Genomic DNA, 27,657 nt, shown 5'->3' with positions numbered 1-27,657 from the left:
TGGTAGCCAATTTTCCTAAGTGGTGAGTCAATTTTCTGCTTGTGAAATGTAACTTTACCCTGGTGCACACCAGGCCCCAGGGTTTTCAATGTGGCTTAACAGCAATTATATGAATGTTAGAAAGGGGGAAGTGTTAAAGTCCCTACATTTACATTTTTCATGTTTTTACCTCTTAAAGGGATAGGAGACATCTCCTAACCAACTCACCCCTGAAAAACCCACCCGAAGACAGACACAGGATATCCTGAGAAAGAAAACCATTTTAAAGCCACACCACAAAGCGTGCATGTATTTTTCATTCTCTCCAGCACTAAGACAAGTAGCGAGCCGTCCTGGGGAGGTGCGGAACAGCGAGGGCTCCAGGCATCCTGCGCCTAGTTCCTCCGGAGCTATTTTCTTTGCTCCCACCCTTCCCCCTCCTTCCCCCCAAACAAATGCCCCGGTGGGCAGGCGGCCGCTGGGCCCCCCGCCGCAGGCCGCGCTCCCCCCTGCAGCCCCAGGCGGCCGGCGGCTCCCGTCCACATGTGCGACTCATGTTTCGGCTTTCACTGGCGACAAACTGGAGCCGGGGCCTTTCCGTTCAGGAGGAACTCGCTCTGTGTCGCTAACAACAACACAAACACCGCCGGCCCCTGCTCTGTGCTTCGCTGCCCACAGTGCGCTCGGCACCAGGCTGGATTTATAGCGAGGAGCCGACTGTAAGAAGTAATTCATGAGTCCCCACAATGCCACTACTGAGAGGCACTGAGAGGGGGAAGAAACGTCCGTGGGCCCGCTCCGTGGGCCTCCATCCCAGCCCACCCCGATGGGCAGTTGTGCAGCTGAGCTCCTTCATTTTGTGGTCATTTATTCTCTCTGAGGGGGGAGAAATAATGTCCGCCACCTCCTCTTTATCATAACTTGTTAAAAACCCGACAGACTTAAAATATGTTCTTTGGTCATTAGTTGCAAGAGAAAAGGCATAGTACACCCGTATGTTTACACACACCTCCATGGCATCATATACACACAGGCACAGTGTGAGTGTGAATACACTCACAGGCCAAAAAAAAAAAAAATCATATCATTATTATGAACTTTCCTGGAAGATTTAGTTATGTGTGTTTCAGAAAGACACTGTCATTTTAAGAAATCTGACTTGGGAAGCATCTAGCATGAATGAAGTCTTAAGAAAGATGGGAAACAAAACAAAGCAACTGATGTTAAAAATCATTGAGCAGGGGGGAAACATATGCAATGTAAAAATTCCACCAAAAAAGAAGAAATTGAATGTCATGTAGACAAAGATTTATTGCCTCACAGCCCGCCAAAAGCTCTTAACTATCCCAAGGCAGAGAGGAAAATACTGCACATGAAAGCTACCCTTTGGACTATCAGACTCAATTCTAAAAGATACAGAAAAAGCCCACAGCAAAAATACACACATGAAACTTTGTACCAGATTCTGTATTAAAAGTAGGCTTGTCGGGGCTCATGAATACTTCCCTGGTCTGTGGTTCCTGGGTTTGGGGTTCAGCCTTCTGCAAATCAGTTTGGGGTTTCTCTAACTCTGAGCCAGAGCCCATCAACATGACCCTCTGCAACACGGGCCTTTTAAATCCCGCATCTGTTTTCCCCCCTAACTCTCAGCTTAATTGTCTTCAAGTTCCTGCCTCGGTCAGCCATTTCAAGCTGGAATTAAAAGATGGACAGATCCTTTACCCTGAGAATTTGGAGCTGCGAACCTTCGGGAGAGGCCCAGGGAGGGATAATTGTTTTAGTGAAGCTCACTGCCTCGTCAGTGGTCCATGAGACCCTGCTGAGCGCAGCGGCTTACCTTTGGCAGTAACCCAGGGCAGGTTCAGGAAACCGTTTCGTGTTCCTGCCCTTAGCCTTGTGTCAGTGAAGCCTGGCACATCTTTTTTGTGGTTGTAATTTAAATGAGACAACCAACTGCACAGCTGTCTCGGTCAAATTATGCAGGGCCATGTGGCCTTTCTTCCATCTTTAAAAAGTCCAGGGCACCTCTGACCATGTTTGAGGAAAGCCCAAGGGAGCAATGACCAACAAAAGGAATAGCGATTATGCCAGCAAAGGATGGAAATTTGCCTAAATGAATATATTAAAGGCTGCACTCAGAAAATGGAAATGTTAGTTTTTAAATAGAAGCAGAATGGTGTCATGATTAAGACCCTGGTCTTTGGGGTCCGACATGGCAGGGCTGGCGTCCCAGCTCCAACACTTAATAGCTGTGGTGACCTTGGGCACGGTATTCAACCTCTCAGAGTCCCTGTTTCCTCATCTATAAAATGGGAGGAAATAAGAATACTCCCTACATGGAGTTATTGTTAACGATTAAAGAGAGAATACTTAGCAAATACTCAGCTTAATAAATGCTAGCTATTATTATCATCATCACAAGTAATTACAGTAATAAAAACAATAGCACATAGAACATGGCAAAGCCAATGCCATTCACCACGCCACGGGTCCAGTGTACCCCAGGAAAAGACTAGCTTTACTCAGCTTCCAGCTTCTGATATTACATTCTACAGAACTATGTCTATGACCTTGCCAAGCTGCAAATAAGACTGATATTTGCTATATGTGAAGTTGCTATAATCCAAATTTTACTTTATTCTATGTATACTCCATTGAGTGTTTTAATGCAGTGTTTAACTCTCTCTTTCACACACACACACACACACACACACACACACACACACCAGACACAGGAATATGATTGTAAGCGTACATGGATGAGACTACACCAATACAAGCCAGCAGATACACAGATAGAAAATCAGTACACACACCCCAGAATGTAAAGAATATAATTATCAACTTTATTTTGACAACTCCATTCAGTGATACTCAATTATGAATTGAATGGCAAAAATAAACTCTTTAAAATACTGAAAGCGTGACCCATTGTATCTTTGCTCCTAAGGGTCCTTTAAAAGCTGAGGTTAAATTATAATCAGATGGCAAAAGGATAAGGACCTCATCTCAGGGCACTTCTTTGGGATAAATGACCAGTTCTTGTCCATGTTGGAAAGGATTGTTGGCCCAGAGCACCATGGGGCCAGTGACCCTTTGCTGGTCATTAATTGTTACCGAATTCCCTGGAACCAAGGTCATTATCACTAATATAAACTTAAATAAAAATTCCAGAGACATATGGATTTCTTTTAATAGTCTTCTTTCTTTTGGTTTTTATAGGGCATTTCTATAGAATTAATGCTCAATACATTAGCTCTGTCGTTGGTTTGTCTTAACACTTGATCCCGCTTAAAGTAAAGGTTTATTGGACATAAAATAAGAAATGAAGGAAAGAAAACGAAAAACAGGAAATCCTGAGAGGGCCTATTCTGTACCTGGAATTCTCAGAAAGTCATTATCCATGGGACTCACAACTTCGTTTCCTTGGTAATCTGCCAAAATATTATAATGTTTACATGTGTGGGTTCAAGAATTTCATTTCAAATTTAAAAATATACGTATATAAATATACGTACATATTCTACATTTATGGAATCCTGGACAAAGTTTTGTTTCGTGGCCTTTCATTTCTTCATGTCACAAAAGAAGAAATGTTTTTGACATTTTGAGAGATTCTTATTTCTTTAAGCTTTAGAGATAAACACTGTATTCCGAGGCCCAAGCCCAGTATGCTAGCAAAGCATATCATTTCATAGCTTTATTCTAAAGATGCTCAGTTATTTGGTCTTAAAGGGAATTATCCATCCAGAAAGTACAGATACAAAGTAATATCTGATGGTAATTAACAATTATTTAACAAGCTTGTGCTATGTGCAACTCAGTGTATATCCTCATGTATCAACAGTTAGGCTGCTTCTTCTGGAAGAGTCTACACCAGAAAATCTGGTTAGATGCACGGAGGTGTCACATAGGTAGCCTTTTGGGGTTACTATCTCACGTAGATAAATGTGCTTGTCCACATGCCTCATACTTTACAAGCCTGCAATTTTTCTTTCTTTTTTTTTTTTTAATTTATTTATTCGACAGAGATAGAGACAGCCAGCGAGAGAGGGAACACAAGCAGGGGGGGGGGGAGAAGGAAGAAGCAGGCTCATAGCGGAAGAGCCTGATGTGGGTCGATCCCATAACACCGGGATCACGCCCTGAGCCGAAGGCAGACGCTTAACCGCTGTGCCACCCAGGCGCCCCAAGCCTGCAATTTTTCCTGCTAGCTCCCTTCCCCCCACTTGCCCAATGTATGCTACTAATAAATTTAAATATACCAACTCAATTAGTCTTGTAAGCTACATCATCTAATGACCTCACCCAGTAGCCCCCTGCCTTAACGTAGATCTCAGCAATAGACGTAGGCCTTGCCCTCTTACTACCTGGCTGATACCTGTGGCAAAGTCACAAAGGAGTGAAAGTTGGTTGAGAATATTGCTGGTTGCTCAATTCTGTGGGGTTGCTATTTACTGTATATATATACAGCTGTTGCACAAGCAAATGTTTAAGAATAGGCTACTGTCCAATGTTAGATCTAAGAGCTGACCAGATTTACAGGAGTATAGAGGATTAAAATCATCCAGAGAGAGGGAATCTTACACATCCTAAGTGTCCAACTCTCTCATTTTATAAATGGGGAAACTGAAACCCAGAGAAGTTAAGAGACTGGCCGAGGCTCACGTATCTAAATAATGGCAGAGGCGGTATTAAAAACCAGGTCTCCTGTGTCCTAGTTCAGCATTCTACACCAGGTTGCTTCTCATTTTCATTATAAATGAGAAATCCAACTTCAGCATGAGCAATTTAACTTATCAGGCCTATAACAGAACCAAAGCATGCTCACTCCTTAACAGAGGGATATTCTCACATCTGGGTTTGTAATGGAGCTAACAAAATCTTGAGGATCGAAAATTAGCATAGTAGGACATTAACCCACACTGAATCTGCTGCATAATGAGTTACTTCATGAACTTCAGGGAGGGGGCCCAGCTGATGAGGGAGGAAGAATTGGTGGTGATTTGGAAAAGAGAAAGGGATTCTATACCAAATGTTCTTTCTTTAATGAGTGAGAGCCCTGGAAGGGCCACATGATACCTGCAGGGCAGTCCCTGCTCGGCGATAGGGGCTATACCTCATGTCATATAGTAGATGCTTCCCAAAGGTTTAGTGAATAAATTAACATCCCGGTTCATCTTCCCTATTTGAGGTCAATGAATTCAATGGCTGTTCACCTCCGTCGCCTCTGTGAATGAAAACAATGGCTCCCAAACAAGAGTGTACCCCATCAAGACACGATTTTTTATAGGTTGAGCAAAATTATTCTTTCTGGGCTCCAACATCCACACATTTGGGAGCATAAGGGAATTCAGCTTGTCGAATGGTTTGTGCTAGTGTGAGAAGAGGAAAAGAGAAGGAGAGAAGATATACAAATTTGAAATTTCATCTTTTTTAAACTAGGCATTGGCCCCCAAAGAGCAAATAGTGGATGCAGGGAAAAAAGACTTAGCCCTCAGCTAATTGACAGTCAGTCACATATTTGAACCAAGATGGAAAACTAACGTTCCCCCAAATCAGCCCAATTATTTTAGGCAGGCCAGATAGGCATATAAGACAGAGACTGAGGTATATGTATGTTGCTCCCTCCTTTCTTGCACATCCTGAAAAAGTACGAAAGCTGCTGATTATACACTCCAGCCTCCTGGGTGAAAGCCTCTTTGCCTTTTGGAATCACTCTCCTACAGTTCAGCTGGAGACTACACCATGGGCTACTAATTTCTCTCAGCACCATGCCCGCGACTTCTACCCGTCCTTCGCAGTTCGAGAGGTGTGACAAGCGTGGTCAGGTAACGTGGTACACAAAGGCCGCTCTGAGTAGACAGAAGTTCGACGTACTTTTCCCCCTTCCACTATGACTTCTTCAGAATTAGATTGTACGACAATACCTCATTTCCTTTATTATTATTTCTGGAAAAGACTTCATTAAATTTGTTTAGGTTTAAATATAAGATAATTTTTAAACTTGGGACTTACTTTGAAAATTGCCAAGGTCAATATTTATGTCTGTCAGTGCCTTCCAGAGAAAGATAATAATCAGAGACAACTGCTCATGATGAGATGTCTAGAATAGAGGAACTTTTATAAAATTCCTACTGAAAAATGACTATTGATGAAATATCTCTGACAAATATAAACAAAAATTGCTATTTTTTGTAAATGCTATGACATAGCATAAATAAGCACGGTTGCAAATGAGTGAAAAATGTAAGCTTCTAAAAATAAAGTGATATTTTATGATGGGATATTCTGTAGCTTCCCCCTCCCCAGGGCTGTTATAAGTTCTTCGAAGCAATTTAACACATGCTATTTGTATGTCCGGTGTACCATTCTAGGTGTTGTTGGAGACTTGGAGCCCGTGGGTTTTCCTAGACCCAAATCCAGAAAATACAAGTTATATACCCTTCCTTGAGACTGATCTCACACAAGGTGAAATAAAGAGCAAAGCAGGGCCCAGATGGCCAGAGTAGTAGCAGAAAAGCCACTGGAATCAGATCCAGGCATTTGGCTTAAGGTCCTGGCTCTGAGGCTAATTAGATCTTTGGGCAATGTTCCTGAACTTCTGTTGGCCTCACCTTTCTCATCTGTAAAATGAAGGGACTGGACTGTAATCTCTGAGAGCCTCTTCAGATCAAAGGAAAACCTGGTCTCTTCCTATAAGAACCTAGATTCTTCTGAAAACCTTCCCTTGAGATCTGGCTAGGTTCATTATTACTTTTATGAAGCTAAACTATTCATTCTCTGTATCTGTGAAATGGGTACAAAAACCCCTACCTATCTCACAGTGTTGTCGTGGGAACGAAAGCAATGTAGGTCAAAGAGTTCTATACATGAAAAGAGCTGAACACCGTAAAATCTTTATTTCATTCCCTCAGAGGTAGATGAATGATTGAATTAATGTGTTAGCCTCCCCCAAGTTATGTATGTCTTAGGAGAGATCAAAGGCTCTTAGCTAATGGGATGAGAATCCAACAGTAGAATGCCAAGCACCAACTAGGCTCGGGTGGGAAAACCCTGCATTCTTAAAAGCTCTGCAAATATTCCTTATTGTTTTTAATCAAACCTCAAGGCTGTTTAATCAAACCTCAAGGAGACTTTTCTGGCAGAGCACACAATCTTGCCCAGGCTACAGAGAATATCTATATGGGGGGAGGAAAGGGTCAGTAAGCAAATGTTCTGTTAATGAATAAAGATCCCACATCTCAATCCTGAAAACTCTCACATTGTTTTAGGCCCACCAGCACAAACACAAAACTAGCTTAATAAACCATAGGATGTGAAAAATTCACTGTGATGGGGCATACCCGAGATGTCCCCCACTGAAGGGGACCTGTGGGAAGCATGCAGTCCGCCCACAGTCCTGTCTTGAAACCAGACAGATGAAGCTGTCTGCTAGAAAATTGAGATTCCCTTTCACTTTTCCACAATTGCAAAGTTGTTTGTGGGAGGCCCCCGGAATCATTCATAACTGAAAGAACAAGAGAAGCCACCTTCAAACTCCAGTTTCAATAGGTCTGAAATCCTTCTGGAAACCCAAAGCAACTGCACCATTTGGTATCCCCAGAGAATATGAGCAACAGATAAAACGAATCCAACCCGTAGAAAGAAGGGTCACTGTAGAGCTCGGACTAACTTCTTAGTAACATTCAGCCACTGCCACAACTTTCTTTTCTCTGTCATTTCCAGGTACCGTGGAACTTGAATTCATAATTCATACCCCTGTTTTAAATCTCCACCTCTAAGGGAGCCTGGAAGGAACACTGACACATTTGTGTCAAAAAACTTCCAGTTACAGGGAAAGCACCGAGGTAGAGTTCTTTCCCCAACAACCAGGAGGCTGCATACCTGGTTTACAGGACTTGCTGGTTCTCATGACCTCCTAATCCCCAGTGAACACTCTAGGGACATGGCTACTCCTAGCAGGGCAGCCACCATTTCAATCGACCTCCTCACACAACTTCCCCCTAATTTCTGCACTATCTACCTGGCAAGGGAAGCCCAACGGGGACTCGGAGATACAAACAAAAGCTTGCTACAAGCACTGTGTGTGGGGAAACTGAGGAATACCCAGACAGGCTACTCGGAGCAGGAGACAGAAACACAAAGACACAGAGTGTAACACGGTTTCCTGAAATTCAGAATACCAACCTTCCATGGTAGATCAAAGAAGCAGACCTAATTCTGCCCTTATTATCTTGGGTATGTCATGATTAATGTTGCAGAAACATTTTTAAGCCACTGTCTATCAGCAATTTGATGAAAGAAAAAACTAACGTCTCACAGGTAATGTTGAAAGCACCATGATTTGAAAGAAACCACTATTAGTAAACTAAACTGCACTCTAAATAAAGAAAATTACTGCTGTTAAGACATACTGTTCTGAGAATTATCAGGAAGAGTACCAAAATGCGAACACTACCGTATATAAGAAATTATTCAAGTATGCATTTGAGTAATTCTGCATTTTAATTTAACCCTTTGAAACATTAATCAAACCATGGCTAATTATAGGAATTAAGGAATTAAACGATGGAATCTTCTAAAAGATATTATTTAAAAGGCAGTTTATACAATTACTTGTATAGATGTTTGCTTTAAAGAGGAAAACAGTTCTACTGTAATGAAAAGGGTCTTAGAAAATTAAATTAACAAGGGGGGACCAGGCTGATATGAAACTAAATTAGCATCAAATGCAAATTACAGGGTACTTAATGGTAGAAACAGGTGCAGAGAAGAACCCTAAATGAGATAAATGAATAAAACATCCCTCTCCACAAATGTGGAAGCTGACACAAAGTCAATGATATGAATAATTCAGCAGCCTCCACACTGCTGTTGAGGTCAGCCTGCCTTGACCTTTGAAACAGGAAGTAAAATTCAGTTCAAATTTGAGTGACTGGAAATATAACAGTTATTTGTTTTTTATATTAAAAAACCCACAGAATTTTCCTTAAATACAGGTATAGGAAAGATGCAATAGAATTACAGTTTGAACTAAAGAGACATTATATAATCAAAGTAGTTTGTAAACAAACAAAAAATCGTTAGATAGGATTTTACCCAAACCATGTTTCAAAATACAGAAATTCTAAAAACAAAACAAGTAAAACAGGGTTATATACCTGGGCTGGGCTTACTGATCAAACACCCTGGGAGAATAAATTTCTAAATTTTTACCTTTCCTTCAAATTATTTTGTTGCGTTGATGTCAATGTAAAAAATATTTTTAATTAGCCATGTATTTTTATTAATAATACAAAGTAAGCTCTCACATTTGTAAGACAAATTTTGTTAGATTTTTAAAAAATCTTTATGAAACTGCTCTTTTTTTTAATCCTTCAAACCTTGATTTAATAAATGCTGCAACCCCAAAATTAGTTTATCTTATAAAAATGCAACCCGAGGTCTAAAAACAAACCATTCTCATCACTGAACGTCTACCGTGATATTATGTCTTTTATGCTTTTTTTCCTTCTTTGCATGCTTCAAAAGTATTTTGTACAGTCAACTAGTGAAAGTACTTTCTTCATTTCAAATTGAATTTGGTGCTGCTAGAGATTAACATGAGATGACAACAAACCAATTTCTACAAGCGAGAAAGACAGCAAAATATTATGGTATATCACCTCATTCTTATTTTACAGGATGGCATAAAAGATGTTTGATAATAGCAGTTATCGGTGCCCTCCAATTGGTTCTATTAATGGGACCCACAACTTGGCTATCTACCTTTCATCTATCTACTGTACTTGTCAGATAAAAGATTATGTTGAAAGATGAGCTTAATTTTATTTTCTAGATTTAGAGACGGTTAAAGCCACACACACACACACACACACACACACACACACACACCAGCCATCTATGAGAGAGCAATGGCAAGCTAGAGCTACAATATAATTACCATAGGAAGAAGTTTAGGATATGCTTCTTCTAAATCCAAGGGTTCAGCAAAAGCAAAATTAAAGATGCAGGGTGTGTTGTTTTTTTAATTATTATTATTATTATTATCATATCGGCAGAATCACTCCTCACTCGACATTTAATAAAGGGCGATAGACCAAACATTGCTGATTTGGGGCTTGGCGTAATGACCGACCTGAGCGAAGGTTTGTGTACAAAGTGGCTCCCCATTAAATAGGGCTCTGTGGAACCAGCTGGTTCTCATTTTGAAACAACCGGTTTCTCTATCCCCAAGTGCTAAAGAAAATAATCCCTGCCGTCTATGACTACACACTTTCACAGAGGCTGCAATGAGAATTTGATTGTGGAGATAATTAAAGTCATTCCTGGAACTTCCATGAAAAAAAAAATGGGGGGGGAGAGGTGGGTCGAAAGAAAGAATAGTCCATGATAGTGTTTGAAATTAAACTATGACAAATCATTCGGAGTGCAGAAGAGGGAGATGGAGCCCCCGCTCTTCACGGAATTCAGTTGAACCAGCTATGTTTTCTTCTCCACTCGGCTGCTCCAGGAGGAGGCCTGGGATGCCATTAGTCAGGGCCACAGCCCCCAGCGTCCAGCTTGGACACCGAAGAGTTGAAACACAGCCCGAGAAACTCCCTATCACTGATGACACATCATGAGGAGATTTTTTTTTTTTTTAAGTTTCAATCTTAAATAAAATAGCCAGAGAGGAATCCATCTGGATTCTTCAACAGTCATCCCGGGTTGATCTGAGATTGTTTTGACGTGAAAAAAGAAGAGGAAGAAGAAGAAATCAGACATTTGAAGGCATTCCCCTCAATCTTGAGGAGAGCTTAGTGTTCGGTTTGGATTGGTTTTGCTCTGTTTAATGCTATTCTGCCCCATAAAAGCCCGTGCTTAAATGGCCCGAATGACATTCAGCTGAGCCTACAGTCCCTGCACGCCTGCAGATTTCATGGGCTTTGGGGGGAAACTAAAATACGCGTAATCTGTCTGTCTGCACTATCTGCCTTTAACAGGAAGGAGAGATGGGCTCAATGAGGATGATTCGGGGCCTCTCAATTAACCTGATTAGTTCAGCACATTGCTCTCACGAATGGCACCTTATCTTGGAAATAGGGGAGAACTTCCTTCCTCCAGTAGATGCAGGAGCCCCCTAAAGCCACAATGATGCAGCCTATCAAATGTGAGTGGCCTCTGCTTCTCCTCCCTCTTGCCAGCTCGCAGGTCAGAGAGCCCGGCAGACGTGCCGCCTGATTGGATTTTGTGTCCTAAGGACAGGAGGCAAGCTCCCATCTGCCCAGGTGGCCTTGGAGAAGGCTGGGAAAAGGGATGCCCTGTGGGCAACTTCAAGCCCCTTCTTTCAGAGTCAACCAGGCACATGATGGGATTGAGGTGGGGGACAAGGGGGTTGGGGGAGGGAGAGAGAGGAAGAGAGAGTGGGGGGGGTGTGGAGAGAGAGAGAGAATTCATTAACCCTTCAATCACTGGAGTAACATGTCAATTACACCTGCCTGAAAGAAAAAAGGGTAAATTCTTAAGTCTTCTAACATCATATAAAACAAAGATACTGCCGAAACATGTTACCCTAATACTGACTTCACATTTGATAGAATGGGAATCACCAAAGTTGCCATACAAAAATAAAGCTTTCTCCCAAACTCTCTGAAATCTGCTTGTTTGCAAAGGATGCCGTGTGTGTGTGTGTGTGTGTGTGTGTGTTTTAAATTCACATTATCGTGTGTAATAGACATAGTAGTTAACAGAATATATTCTTGAAAATGTGCTTTGTGAGAATGTCAACAGCAGGGTTTTTCACTTACTTGTCTGCTCTGTGATTTACTTGATCAATTAAATAGTTAGGCAATGAGGGGATTTGCATGGTAATCGTGTGAAGATTAACATTTTTAAGTGTAACAAATTTAATATTTTATCTTACATTTTCTGTTTCTCATCATTCTTTAATGGCAGTGCATTTTCACTTTATTGTGTAGTTATAACAAGCCTGTCTTTATGCAGAGAGATGAGACCACCAGTTTCAACAACTGCACTTCTAGCTCCTTTCATCCTTTCTTTCATTTCACAAAAACATACCCCCACGCACTTACTACACAGAAGCGAGGCACAGAGCTGAGTGCTGGGGATATAGCAGTGACCGGCACACACACATTACGGCCCTCAGGGGCTTTCAGTCTACCTCCTGAAGAGTCCACCTGCCTCAGCAATACCAGAGGGAACTAAAATTAGAATTTCCGAGCTGGAAAGGATCTTGGAGATCTCTTCATTGCAGCCCTTATTTTAAAAATAACATCCATCTTCTTTGAATATGATATATGTGCCAGGTACTGTGCTAAGTACCCTCAGCGTATTATCTACTTATTCCTCTCCATGGCCCTATGAAAGAAGAACTACTGTTCTTACCCCGCTCTTACAGGTGAAGAAACTGGGGCTTCAGAAAGTTCAATGATCTGCCCGAAGCCCCAGAGTCGACAGGGCTGGCAGAGCTGCGATTTGATCGGAGGCGCTCTGACGCCACAGCCTGTGGTCTTACCCAGTGTGCAGACTGCATTGGAGGCTGCAATAAAGCCCCAGAGTTTGCCCAAGTTCAATACCGCTGAGTAAAAGCTAAAAGGCAACTTCAAAGCAGGGATATTTTTCTTCTGATCATGATCCCCATCTAAAATAGCAGTCTTATATTTAAAAAAAAAATCAATGTATTCTTTGTTTACCATTCATATTCCAAAGTATTGGGTTTGTTTTTTTTTTCCAACTCTGAGGCACCGAAAGCTCCATGAGGGCAGGAACAATGTGTGTCTTATTCACGGTTATATCCCCAACCCTGAAAGCAGTGACTGACATAGAGTAGAGGCTCAATAAATATTTATGGAAAGAAAAAAAATGAATGAGTGAATCCTCATCCAAGGGGACTTAGTCACCATGATTAACTTCAATAAGACAATTCTGCTTATAAGAAAGTCCCATGGCATTCTTCACATTAAGAATAACAATCCACACAGAATACATTATGTTCAAATTACAAGCACCTGATAGGACTTCAGGCACCTAGTGCGTACTATGCCCTGTGCTAGATATATTAACCCTCACAACTCTTCAAAACTGAAATGACTGTTCCCATTTTTAAGATGGGAAAGCCAAACCCCATGAGGCTCAGGTATTGATAAGCAGCAGTGAGGAGATCTGACCCTCAGCTAACAGACTCCCACATCGATGCCTTTTCCATCAGACTCTGTCCTGTCCCAGATTTCTCTTTGGATTAGTGCCTGCATTTTCCCAGTGAAACACACAATGGTTTCCTCATCAAAATAGATGAGGACATGAGAACTCAAATATTGTCCCAGCAATGGGTTCAACAACTTACATGTCATATTATTATTATGTTTAATCCCAAAAGTTAAGTGCCAAATCTCCTAAAAAAAATTGTTTAGATGCCAAGGTTTAGATTAATACATGGACCAAGAATGAATTAAGAATACCAAGAAAAATAAGTGAGACGACATGAAATACTGAAAACAGTTTTTTTTTTTTTAAACTGGGCAATTGAGGAGGGAAAAAGATCAGGCTGAGAGCTAAGAGATGGAATTTCTAATCACTTGCTTTGTCACTAATAAAGTTCCTTGGGCTGTGTGTCTCAGTTTACCCACTATAAAATGGAGTGAATTTGTACCCTCACATTTGTATGAAGAGAATTCTCTGAAATATTATACCATAAAGATCCCTAAAGCTTTCAAGTACCTTTCAGATGTAAGTGACTATGACACTCTTAATGGTCAAGCATTTTATTTGTTTTGTGTTACGGTGCTCGTAGGCCAGGATTTGGATGCTGGTCTCTAAGGGAACATAGGAACAGCCAGAATAGGACACTCCCACTCCAACAGCCACAGAAAGAAGGATTCAATTTTTTAAAGATATTCTGAGATTATAATCTGGCTTTAAGAAAACACGGAGATTGTATAGAGAAACATGGGTTTGCAACACCATCTGCAATAATTTCAAAGATAACCAACTTTCTTTTCTAAAGAACTTTCTTTTTTTTTTTTTAAGATTTTATATTTATTTGACAGAGACAGAGACAGCCAGCGAGAGAGGGAACAAGCAGGGGGAGTGGGAGAGGAAGAAGCAGGCTCATAGCAGAGAAGCCTGACGTGGGGCTCGATCCCATAATGCCGGGATCACGCCCTGAGCCTAAGGCAGACGCTTAACCGCTGTGCCACCCAGGTGCCCTTCTAAAGAACTTTCTAATAAATACAAAAGAGACTTCTCATTTTTCATCTTTGTTTTTGTCTTTGTGAAGATTGTGTGTGTGTGTGTGTGTGTGTGTGTGTGTGTAGGTGTGGGTGTGAGAGAAACCAAACCTGATACAGGACAAAGTTCCTTCAAACTAACTTTCCATTTTGTGAGGAAACTTCAATATCGCATCCAAGACTACTAAGAATGGTGTTTTAAGACACTACTAACATCAGAATACAAGGGAAGCATATTAAAAATAGGAGAAAACTATTGTTCTATCGAACAATAATAAATAAGTTGCAAATAGCATGATGGTCTGATATTCAGATAAAGTGAAAAAAAAGCGTTAGTCAAATCGTGGCTGCTCTGGAATGCTGGAGGAGAAAACAAGCTCTGACCATCCGAAAAGTTGTCAGCCTGAGTGGAGAGCGCCGTCCAGTGCAGGCAGAGTACTCAGGGCACTAGCAGGGTCCGAGGCCATACAGAAAAACAAGCAGCTAATATCATGGAACAGAATATCCTAACATTTCCCTTCGCTAATTTTCAATTCATTGATTAAGAAAAACAAGAAAAAGTATTTCAATCCTGAAATGCCATGTCATGAGTGTTCACACCCTATGGAAGGGCTCTTCCAGTCTACCCACCCATCTCCCCACACACACAGTATCAATATTTGGTCAACTGAGCAGCAAATGAGCAAAAAGTTCTTGAGGGATTCTTGCTATTGATTAAAAGGGCATTTTTTTCTAAACCATTACAAACTTTCCATGAACCAAAATCTGAGAATCTTGCCAAAACTCTCTACGATGTGTATAGCGACCACGTCCAGGTTAAAAATGAAGTGTGCAATTTAATTATTATTTTCTCTCTTTTCTCTGCCCTGGCACTGAAAGTGTTAAAGAAAACAATAAAAGAACAAGTAAGTGTACAGGGTAGGATTTACTGGCATTTACTTTTAATCTACGGTCCTTCACTCTGTAGCTTATCGGGCCTCTGTCAGTCCTTTTTCCTCCTTTATACTTCCCGAGGAACCCCCCATGCTGCTACTGAGAGACAGAGCCCAAGTGTCTATAAGCTTTTTGTCAGGTAAAAAGAGAAGAAAAAGGAAAGGAACAAGAGGAAAAGCAAAGCTAAGAGGCATCTATTAGATGTCACTAGGCTTTTGTATTCATGTCAATGATTCAGGATTAGAGTATTTGAAATAATCTTATTGAGAGGAATCAAAAGGCCCACCGAGTGAGAGGCTTCTCTGTAGCATATGGCAAAGGCACGAACAATATCTTATTAAAGATGTGTTGGCTAACACTATTACTTTATATTATATTACAAAACTATTGTGCCTCCAACAGTTAGCGGGATGGTATAGTTACCGAGGGCCATTTTGGAGGGTTTTGTGTGGGATCGAGCTATATAATTTGCCAGCTTGTCTAGTTAAGTCTTTCCAAGTAGGGCTTGCCGACAAGTTTGGAACTGAAACGAAGCACTTCACCTTCAAAAATAAAAATCCCCAAAGCACAGCGAAGACCACTCTGTTCCCACTGAAAGTGGAGTATATATTACATGGATGAAACGCCAGTGGCATTCTTCCCCCGCCCCTCCCGAATCAAGTTCATTAAGTTTGCGTCATTTACCATATGTGACCCCCATCCCCCATTGAAAATATGCAGGGGTTTTTTTTTTTTTCCGGCTTGCTTCCCCTTCCCATGAAGAACACACACACACACACAGAGACACACACACACTCAGCTTCACACTTTAGCAGGATTAAGGCAATTAAAATTCTATTACAATAAGTACTGTAACGTTAAAACCTTCATTTGCTTCTGGACAAAGGCTTGTAACTGGAGAGTTTGCGAGGGAGAATTATCTTCATCTACCCACACCTTTAAAGCCAGTAAGCAACCAAAAACAAACCTGGACTAGTCACCATATTTCATTGATTGCAATTGGAGTATTTAGGTCACTTTTATATAGTCCAGAACAGGATAGAGTTACCCAGTTTGTAAAAGGAAGGATAGGACGGGGGGAGAGGAGAGAATGAGGAATTTGCAGTCTATTTCAGATAATGCCTCATGCCAATTAAAATGACCAAAATACCAACTCTTTATATGAAGGAAACTCGAAATGGAGTTTTTAAAATCTGGTCAACTCTTCTTAGAGAGTCTGGTCAGGTGCCGGCAGTAGGGAGGAGTGAGGGGAATTTATCAATGGAGAGTTGCACTTGGGGAGGGTTTTGGGGTTTTTTTTCCCCATTCTAAGCAACTTCGGTTAGAAAAATAAAAGCGTATTGAATATAGTGATATATTCTCATCACAAACTGACTACGCAAAGTTGCTAGATGACACACAGGGGACTTCGTACTGCTTTTCTGTATTTTTCCAAAACTGTCACAAAAGCAAAGTTATGAGGACATGGGATGAAAACCCCCACCACGAGCAGCCGCCCGGGCCAGTTACACACATACACTGCTGATTCTCTGAAGCTTCGTTAAATACATTTCTTGGAAGTTGCTGCCATTACTTCCTTTACAGGAAAACCACTGTTGTTCATTATACAGTGTCTGCAGTAGCATTACACCATGTAAAAGTACTTTGCATTATGATATATTGTCAGCATATTTGAAATGCATGTTAATGTATCCTGGCTGTGTATTTGGGAATAGCTGATAGCGAATGGAATACAGACTGCTATTAGCTTATTGTATTTGCTATTTTCTTATCACGGTAGCAAACTGCACACAAATGTACACGGCTCATCTCATATTCAGAGTGGTATTATCTGATATGTGATAAAATTTAGAATGATACTCTCTCACATAAGCCTCATCGCTAATAATCACATAGGAATTCCCACTGAGAAAACAAATGTTTAAATACACGAGGGTTAATAAACAACCATAAATTCATGCTCAATGTCAATGCTGGCTTTTCACTTTTGGAAAAATGCAAGCCTCTCAATCCAACCAAGAAGACAGCAATTATCCTGCCTGGGGCAATTTTAAAGAGTGAATTCTTCCTCTTTTATTTTAACCGAGCATTCAAGGTTAAGAAATCAGATGGTATAAAGGCTGATCAGAACTCCAAGAAATGCATTTACACCTCTGGTTGTTCACGCCCCAGACAGCAGTTTGGGTATCTTACATTGTGATTATGTGTTGTGACTGGTCCTTCTAAAAACTGGGTAGAGGCCACATAGTAAGAGTAGAAAGGTCAACAAAATGAAACTCTGAGGAAAAGCCTCATTTTCAACAAAGTATATGTTATGTTCAGGGAGTTGAGGACTTTATTATATACCCCACCCCACTCTTTCGTAATTCTGAAGTTTTACTATTGTCTTCCTATTATTGCACAGGTGGACATATATCTTATACAAATACATTGGGCCAATTTAATCAGGAAATTAGATGTTGATAAGAGAACACTGGACTTTTCTAAAAAGTTCAGTCACACCATTTATACCTCTCAGTTGAAGAATGGATCTTAAGAAAAATTTCATCTCTGAACAACCCTGGCATGGTCAAGCTTTTCATATGCTGTATGTCATGTCAACTCAACAGGTAAAATAAGCATTGTATTATTTTCACTCCTGAACATTCTATTTCAGACAATAATCATAAAGCAAATCCAACTAGTACTACCTAAATGAAAGTGGTCTAGATGTGGAAGATCTTTAGACAATCCTGGAAAAGACAAATACAGGCTCTTTCTTTCTTTCTTTCTTTCTTTCTTTCTTTCTTTCTTTCTTTTTTCTTTCTTTCTTTCTTTCTTTCTTTCTTTCTTTCTTTCTTTCTTTCTTTCTTTCTTTCTTTCTTTCTTTCTTCTTTTTAGGACACTCTTGGGTCAGTGTGACCTGAAGAGCAGTAATTCTAAATAAGCTAAGTTCTTCACGTTAGAAAATTCATGTATTTTTTTAAATGTATCACAAGGCTTATATCTCAAACATAGATATAGGGATCTTATAAATAGAAAAGAAAGACAAATCGGTCAAAGTTATAATAAGCAAATCCAAAATTTTTGGAGGTGTATTAGTCAACAGACTTTAAAAATCCATGTTTTTAATTACGGCTGCGAAGGAACTCAAAACGTGCCTATTCAAGCTATGTTATATCTCAAAAAGACTATGTCTAAATTCACGTGAGACAAGACAATATAATTTGAGGAAGAATTTCACACTTTATTATTTCTATCTATTAAAAGAAAAAATTCCACGTGTTACACGTGTTAACTACCCAGGATCCACAGTGGAAGGACATGGAGAATTGGGCACTTATTTTCTCCCTTTACTTAGTGGTGTATTTCATCAATCATACTGATCCTAAACTGAAAAACCAACCAAACAAACAAATATTGAGCCATACCCTATCCTGCCCTACTGGAAATAAGCACAACTAATCTGGCCGGAAACTTCAGGGCTCTGTGTGAAAGGAATCCTAAAGCATAATTCATCTACTTCGGAGAAAGAAATGTTTTTGTAAGACCATCTGTATTCACCCATGTCATTGCTCAAAGATAGTTTAGTGAGTCAAGGATAGGAAAATAAAGAGTTTTACGAAGCAAATCAACAATGGATGGTAACCCTAAGCAACTAGATACGGAATAACAGTATACACACTTAATATATTCAGTTCAAGTATTTATAAAGAAGTTTCCGTGTAGGAAGGGGAAGATTTTTTTTTAATAGATTCAGAAAAACTGGGTTCCCAATTCAGACTACCCTGTGTGACTTTTGTCATTACCATCTTTTCTGATTCTTACAAAGTAAACCTAATTAAGAACCTCCCTCATTAGTCTTCCAGAAAAATTAGCACAGCTTATGCTAATTACTCCTGCAAAATTTAATAAACTCGTTGAAATGGGAATAGTCTTAATGAGGTTTTATTTATTGAACTAAGATAACTCCAAGGAAAAAGGTTAGGACACAAGGATATCCAATGTGGTAATAAAACTAAAATTTATTCAATTTCTAAACACGAATTTTATTGCAAACCTTTTAAATTCAAATATGAGTTACTGTGTGAATATGTTAAATCAATCTCCACCTTAATTTAATAACAGCAAGTCAGTTTTTACTTTTTACTTTAACAATAATTACCACACAGAGCCGTTTACCTCAATGATAATGAAATTTGTTGTTATTAGTTCCTGGTCATCAGTTATTAAACATAACACATATGACTTTTTCCATGTCTATGCAGCCCAATATCTGGATCGTTGGGCACATCCTGGTCTTTATAATTCTTATTCAAGCCATTTGGCATCAAGCTGAAATATGACCTGGCAGTCAGCTCCACATGCACACCTCCTTCTACATTTACAGAAATCTTCCTCTAAACTTTTTTGAAGTGACTTGACAAATTGTCACAAATGTAAAAATAATTTGGGTCATATTTTTCTTACTTTGTTGCATGCTATTATAGGAGAAGGAAATGGAAACCCATTTTCTAAATCATGACATGCAACTGCTGATTTTGTTAATTCCACTTTTTTGATAGAATATGCCAAGCCGATGTCCCCAAATCACTGGCAGCAAATAATACAGCCAAAATTTAACACAGAAATAGCTTAGCCTACACCATTGCCGTATGACCAGAAAACCTCTTCTATCTATCCTATAAATAGTTTTCCTGAATAACCACTGCTAAAAGTCTTTTGACTGATAAAAATAGCAGTGTTCTTCCAAAATCCGAAGGACAAGCAAAGGGAGCTAAAAATTATTGGTGCCCAAAAGGTGACTTCGTGTTGAAACTATGCTAAATCCTAACACAGTGATTGCCTGTACCTTCTGCTCCATAATTGCATATTGTATGCATCTTGTAAAAACAGTTACTATTGCTACTGAATGCAGGCCCCATAACCTATTTTTGCAAAATATGCAGAGATTCACGTCCATAAATCTGAAAGCAAATCAAACCCTAAGCACGTAACGCAGATATTATGCAATCGGTAATATAGAATCAAATTGGAAACTATGAAATTCAAACACGGTTGCCATCATTTTTTTTTTCCTTTGCAGCAATTTTATGGAATTGAAAAATCTTTTCTATTTTGCCCTTCCTTGTGTGGGTTCTTTTCTTGTTGTTATTTTCTTCTCTCATTGTTAAAAATGAAAGTTTCACATATCAGCAGAGACAGGGCTGGAGCTTTTAAAACCTTTGGCAGACCCAAGGACAAATAAATTCTGAAAACTCAGATGCAAATAAAAATAGCTAAATGGGGTTTTGCATATCAGCTGGCATCACTGCTTGAAAAGACAGTTCATGGGAGACAGTGGCAATCGCCAGCAAATAAACATATGTTGAGGCTTCTGCAGATCCACTGGGCTTCAGCCGGTTTTAAAATACTCCTCTCTTAAGAGACCAACATTGGCTACACACTGTTTTCTACTTTGTCAAACCAAAAAGGGAAAAAATGAAAAGGAGAAATGTCATGAGTAATATCTCTCAAGCCACCAACAGTATAAAGTGCATACTTATTTTGCCTAAATTGTTTGAACTACCCCAGCCAAGAAAAGGTTTTAAGTACCCTACTGGGACAGATGCTAGGCGGCAACAAAAGAAGCCACACTAATGCAATCCAGGTAACACAATCCTGTTTCAAAAACACGGGCCGGGCTAATTACAGCGCTGCTGAGTCAAGTTTCTTATGCCATTGCAACCCACAAGAACAGGTCAAAATCAAATGTTATTCAAACCACAGTCCTATCAACCTTCTGTATCAGAGTCACGGCTTAAAACCAAATGAAGAACTTAAAAGCTTAACCCATTCACAAGCAAAAGAAGTGTTTTCATTGCGGGTGGCAAGGTACCCGCATCATCTACACCAAAGGAACTGTGCGGCAGAAGAGAATGCTTGTACTTTCAAAGTTCCAGGGACTATTTGGGCTGGTCCTTTGATCGGAACACTTTCTTTTTAACAGAAGCGTTAAGAAAAACTTGCTTAAAATAACACATGGTATTTCGAAGAGATGGATTTAAGTAAAACAAACAGCATAACGGTTATATTTAGTTTTGACCTTTCTCATTTGAAGATTTATCTTCCATCACAGAAAAAAGGAATTACACGAATGGCAGGTCTGCTCTCGCAGATAAACACGCCATTTCAACTCTACAGGCAGCATACAACCTCACTGCACACGAAACACCCACGTATATTAACTTTGAATCGAGTATGTTAACGCTCAGTTATCAAAGGTGTACGTTTTGGTTGAATACGAGAGAGATATTTAGTTAAAATATCTGATTGCAATGTAAGCTTTATAAAGCTAGCTGGCAGTCAAAATTGGGTTTAAGCCTGGAGAATCACATGGTCAGATTCAACAAGTCAATGTTTTGACACAAATTACAATGAAGCAGTTTTTCAGTGAACTGAAAAACAATAAAGTAAGCCCCAAATGGTAAAGAATTGGAAAGACAGATAGATAGGGTTTGGTTTTTTGTTTTGGTTTGTTTGGGGGGTTGTTTTGGTAAAAATCATTATTACCAAACCCAAAGAGGAATTTTGTTCAGCTGTTAATTTCCTCAATGAGAGATCAGTCAGTCTAATTTGCAAGACTCCAGCTAGTGGAGGGCGCTAGCTCTTTCCCTAGCTGACAACTGACACTATCTATAAACCTTCCAGGCCATTTAACTCTCAATGAGTAATGCTATGTAACAAATGGTTTATCATACATGTTTCGATACAATGAATTTCAATAATTAAAATGTAAAATGAATATTTGGAATGCAACTTTGCATAGTATGTGCACACACTGACTCCAAATTGCACCAAACAACTAAAACAGATTTATTGTTCTACAGTGATTTACTTGGTCATGTCAGATTAGTAATATGGATCTGTTTAAAAACACAATAATTAAGACAAGCTGGATAAATTAATCAACTTACAATACAGTATGAGCTACCATCAAATGCCGGGAGATAACTGTAGAAAGTCTTGGTTCACAGATCTCTTTAAAACTGCTTTTATGCATAAATAAAACCTTAAAATGTAGATGGATTACGTCCAACAGAACTACTGTAGCTAAAAGTGATAATGATTCAAACATTTTTCAAATAAAAGTTAAATATTTATAAGCACCCAACCACATTTCATAAATCACAAACTATTATTATTTTATTTCTGAAGCTTCCTGGCACAGCATGAGGATTGAGCCACAGAAAGTCAGGAAAGAAAAAAATATTCCTTTAAGAGCATGAATCAGACAGCAAACCGAAGCAATCCAAGAAAACGGGCCTCCAAAGAACATTCCATATGGTTTTCCCAGGAATCGCAAAAGCTCGGCGCAGACTAGTCATGACCAACAGACAAATTTCGGCCACGTGCGTTCCTCACCCTCGCCGGTGAGCGACACAAGGCAGGTGTTTCATTATAATGAGGAATAAGAATCCAGTGAAAGTAGAGTGGTCCCTACCTGTCAATTATCACTGGATCTGAGGGAGTCTCATTTCGGTTGCCACAGCTCTTCTTGTCACAACAGCGGCTATGGAGCAAAAACGAAAGGATTTAGTACAACCATTACAATGTAAAATCATCATTTAGGCAGACAGAAGGTTCAAATTGCTGGGTTGCACATGCTAGAATTACCACAAAGCCATACCTGGCAATCAACGGATCCCTGGGACAGAAAATTCTATGTGGGTCGCCTATGGGTTAATGGCCAGGCTTAACCTCTCCCTGAACAAAGAAGGAGGGAGGAAGAGGGACTCTCCTGGAGCCACAACTGACAGCCCTAGGATGGGGTCTCCCCATCACTGCCCGCAGTATTGAAGAGTTCACTGTGAAATGCATTATTATTACATCTACCCAATGAGAATATTCAGGGTTGTGGGTGGCTCAAACGTTCTTCCCTCAAGATCACGCTAATTGTGTGGAACGCGTCAATAATGAGGTATGAGTGATTTCTCCCCCTCCAGTCATTCTGTATTAAATGGATTCCTTTTTCTTCTCCTTTCTCTTTCAAAGGAGATGTTTCCTTCAACCCCAGCCTGCCCGAAATCCTAAAGCTGCAACTGTTTGCTTTTGAACCATCTTGATGAGACTGAGAGTACAACATAATAATGAAGACGAAGAAAAGGCAAGATAAAAGAAAGTGGAGATCCACACGTTGTCTGGCTTCCGTGTCCTGTGCTGGCCACCATTTAAGTTTTCTGGACGCATTATGGACAGTTGATCTGAAGGCTAGCACAGCCCTGACAATGGATGTTCTTAAGTAGGTTAGAGAAAAAGCAGCCGTGGGCAAGAAAAGCACCCACTATCAAAATCCCACCCCGCCTGCAACGAGAAGACTCTGTTTCTGTAAAACTGGGATGCTTCTAGGGGGTGAAAAATTAAGGTTTTTGCAAATTACCCACGGTCGATGGCAAACTATCCATCTGAGACTTGTTTGCAAATAAAATATGTCTACACTGGTCAGTCTACACCCAGGGGCACACCAGAAAAGCACTTGTTTGATCAGTCAAGGAGGCAAGGAAGTTATCCAAGGGTTATACATTACCACGTGCCACAAATAAAAGAAGCACTTTTCTCCCTCTTTCGTACACAGGCATGTGTACACACACACACACACGCATACACACACACACACACACACACACACACATTTTACTTAGTGAATCATAGGGCCTATATTTAGAAAGCTGCTGGGGAGAACCAAACATTGAACTTCATTTTCAGGACCCAGAAATATACTCCTGGACAGAGACTCTTTCACCAAAGTTGGGAAGTCTTTTTCCTGACTAAAACCATATATCTGAGAAGAGAACCAGCTTCCAAATTTGGTGTTAATTCTCTTTGTCTCTCATATCTTCGGAAAGCAATCATAAGAACTATATCTCCTTTGTCAAAGCCCCAGCTGAAGGTCACTCCATCCACCTTTCGGACTTTCCCTTTCTGATTCAAAGGGAACTATTTCCTTCTAGGCCTGCATCCTAATAAACCAAGACTATGGGGCCAGAAATACCCATAGTATCTCATAGTATCTCAATACCAGAGACAGATGAGCAAACAATGGAATGAGAAGTACAGTGCTTTGAATGCTTGCAAAAAAATAATAACAGCTTAAAAACTCCATCATCCCTTAACTCTGATCCCCTACATCTACATTTCAAGGGCTTGCCAGAAGTGCATGGAGGTTAAGAACACTGGCTCCAGAGTCAGAGAGCTACCGTGCCACCTTTAGCAAGGTACTTGACCCCACAGAACCTTGTTTTCCTCATTTGTACAATGGGACAGCCGTGGGGCCCACCTCCAAGTGCCAGGGCGCAGATTCAGTGCAATCAGGGTATAGAGCTGGGCTCTGCGACTGGTCCTACTAAGTGTTCCATGGAGGACAGCATCATTATCACTCCCTGCTCTGCCTTCTCTGACCTCCTCTTCCTCCAGACCTGAGCAAAGCTGCCCCGTGCTCTGCAGAAGCGGCAGGTCTCCAACGGCGGCCTCTCAACAGATCCCACGTCCTCTTTACCCCGGGAGAAAACCGGCAGGTGGGAAGGCTTATTTCTCCTCATCATTTTCCATTCCCCCTGCCCTTTTTTTTCCCCAAACAGTGAGTGGACAATGCAAGTTCCCGCTGGTGGAACCCTCGCTGGCTCCTGGCCAGACTCTGCCCCCCAGGAGCTCTTCCACCTGGCATGATGGCAACCTCCGAATAGGACCTGCACCTCATGCCTGGTTCTCTCTCTCCTCACTGCCATCACCCTCATCCACGTCGCTTCCATTCTTCATTAGACTTCTGCAGTGGCCTCCCATCTAGCCTTGCTGCCTCCACTCTTTACTTCCCAAAACAGCCAGAGTGATCTTTTCAAAATGTCAATGGGACTGTGTCACTTCACTGCCCAAGACCTTTTACTAGCTTCCCACAGCACTCAGAATAGATCTATGGCATGCCATGATGCCAGACCACCTCCCAGCCTCCTGTCACTCTCCTCTGACCTGCCAAGCTCCAACCTCACTGGCCAATTTCAGTCTCTCTGATACGCCTCACTCAGTCTGACCTCAGGCCCAGGCCTGGGCAGGCCTCCCCGCCTGGTCTGCTCCTGCTCCAACCCCTCCTTACTTAGCCAGCCTCTACTCCCTGATCAGGCCTCAGCCTTGATACTCCCTCTCCAGAGAGGCTGGCCCTGACCCCCTTTAGCCTCCTCCCGGTTTTTCCTTTCAGAACATGTGACACAATGCAAATTATATTCTTACATAAATGTTTGTTTTGTTACTCTCTCTCTTCTCACCCTCCTCCCCCACTAATCCATATGCTTCATAAAGGAAGCAACTGTCAATTTTATTTACCTAATGAGTATCGTAAGGCCTGAATAGAATGGAGAAGCTCAAAGATTGATTGATTGATTGATTGATCAAATGACTTCAAGAACGGTGTAATGTACTGGGCGAAATAGGATCCAAGGAAATAGGAAGGTGACAGAGGAAGCCAAGCTGACCTGATCGGGCACTGCTGATGGAAGGAAGGTTCACTCCCATCCCACCCCATACACCAAACCACCTCCCCCAAGCAAGTGCCACACTAGGCCTGAGATTTGTCCTTTGACTGAAGCACTGTCTTTCTTCATCCCCTTAAAATAAAAATGCCCTTGAGCACAGCCGGATGAATTGAAGCACAGCATAAATGAGAACCACTTCTCTCTGCTGGGCCCCAAGGGACCCAGGGGAAAAGACAGATGTGAAGAACAGAAGTGTGGAAGGAAAGACAGAACAGGAATAAAAGGAGGTAATGAAGGAACGAAGAGAAAACAAAATGAAGGGGCTGAAGGTCCACTTAACACTTATTAAAAAAAAAAAAACTTTTATGCAAAGTATAAAAAAATGGCCTCCCCACAGGTTTCCTGTCTCTGGGAGGGTTCATATCACAGCATCACACAGTCGTCATTCCAAAACTGGGATTCTTGGGCTCTGCTCTGCACCTGGAGTGATGACAGGGTCTATAGGATGAGCCCTACTTGAAAAATATATAGATATGCACATATACGTGTGCACACATGTACATACGGAATTATGTACAGCATTAAAGAGGATGAAGGTGGGTTTTTACACATCCTCATGGAAAAAAGTCTAAATCAAATTATGAATCAAGAAAGCCCAGCTGCTGAATAGAATGTGTGGTATGGTCCTATTTCTGGGGGAAAATAAATGAAAGAGTGAAAGAACGAAGGGGAGAGAGGAGGAGGAGAGAACTGGGCACAAGCCAGTTCACCCCTCACTTCACTCAAATCTCTATGCAAAATCACCACCTTAGAAAGCCCTTCCCTGACTGACTGCCCCAGAGCACTCCCTCACCCTGTCTCACTTTTCTCCCTAGCGCTCAACACATTGTATTTTATATTTAGTTTCTTCTATTCTGTCTGCCTCTCCATGAGAACATGGTCGTAGACTATTTTGTTCACCCCTATATCCCCAACAACTAGAACAGAGCCCCGGGCACAGTAGACCCTCAGGAAATATGTTTTGAATAAATGAACAGAAGCTTCAAAGAAGTAACCTGTAGGGAGTGGAATAGGAAGTGGAAAGGAATGGAAGGTATATATTTTATTTCCATACTTCTGCAGTCTCCTGCTTTGTATTGCAATAGTACTTTCCTATTAAAAAACTGAAAATCAATGGTAAGTTAGGGAACAAATGTTCTCCTTTAGACTGAGCTGACATCTAGCCCCCCACAGCTTCCTAGTTCTGAGCCCAGAGCCAAGCTGAGCAAGAACCAGTCCTTCTTCCCCACCACAGTCTTCCTCGCCCTTCTCTTTCATCTCTTCTCTAAACCTAGCTGCCTCCTAGTTCCTTCTACTGAACTCCGAAGGACCACAAAAGGTCGGCACCACCTCCACCACGCACAAGACAGGCATCAACCAAAAAGGACAGGACGAAGGGAGAACAGATTCGCTTGGGTTTAAGGCAGAAGAGCACTCAGGCTGAACCAGCACGGTACATGGGACAACAGACGTGAGAGCACTTTAAGGGAAAAGTTACCGTGTTAATGAAAGAAATGGCAGTGACAGTTATGTCCTCATTGCTGTGTGACCGATGGACCTCCATCCATTGAAAACTGTTTCTTAGGCTCTTATTGTACCGGGCACAGACCTGGCATTTGACCCCCAGAATAGGCATCTAGCAGGGGGCTTGGGGTTTCCTGATGGGTTTTGTCACAGAGCAGGAAGCCCCCTATTTCATATCCCTTCTCAACCTGCAACTCAAGTGGCAGGAGGGCAAAGTGGAATGAGTCACAGGAATGGGTCCCCAGCACCCGGTACCCTACCAACACTGTGGACTCGAGACAGCATCCCTTTCCCCAGCAGGATCGTGCACCTCCCAGATAATTCCACACACCCCCGAAAAAGCAAACGTATGAGTTTCCTCCTTAGCAGCCTAACACAGGTGGCATATCTCCCGTGAGCTGACACACAGCTTCCTCAATCAGGGCAAACAACGTTCACCTGCCTCCCAGTCATGGGACCTGCAGATCTTC

At 41.1% G+C, this 27,657-nt stretch overlaps 1 protein-coding gene across 9 annotated transcripts in view; it reads right to left on the bottom strand.

The window, feature by feature from the left end:
- Positions 1–27,657, bottom strand: part of EBF1 (EBF transcription factor 1) — a 391,621-nt gene that overhangs the window by 338,872 nt on the left and 25,092 nt on the right. For all 9 annotated transcript variants that reach the window (XM_011219330.3, XM_034656797.1, XM_011219342.3 and 6 more), the window contains one exon: positions 22,606–22,674. In XM_011219330.3, coding sequence (XP_011217632.2) covers positions 22,606–22,674 — 69 coding nt within the window. The remainder of the gene's footprint in view (positions 1–22,605; positions 22,675–27,657) is intronic.

The sequence above is a fragment of the Ailuropoda melanoleuca genome, chromosome 3 (genome assembly GCF_002007445.2).
Source record: "Ailuropoda melanoleuca isolate Jingjing chromosome 3, ASM200744v2, whole genome shotgun sequence".
Classification (NCBI taxonomy): domain Eukaryota; kingdom Metazoa; phylum Chordata; class Mammalia; order Carnivora; family Ursidae; genus Ailuropoda; species Ailuropoda melanoleuca.
The sequence above is the reverse complement of the archived record's forward strand: the minus strand, read 5'-3'. Positions and strand labels throughout refer to the sequence as shown.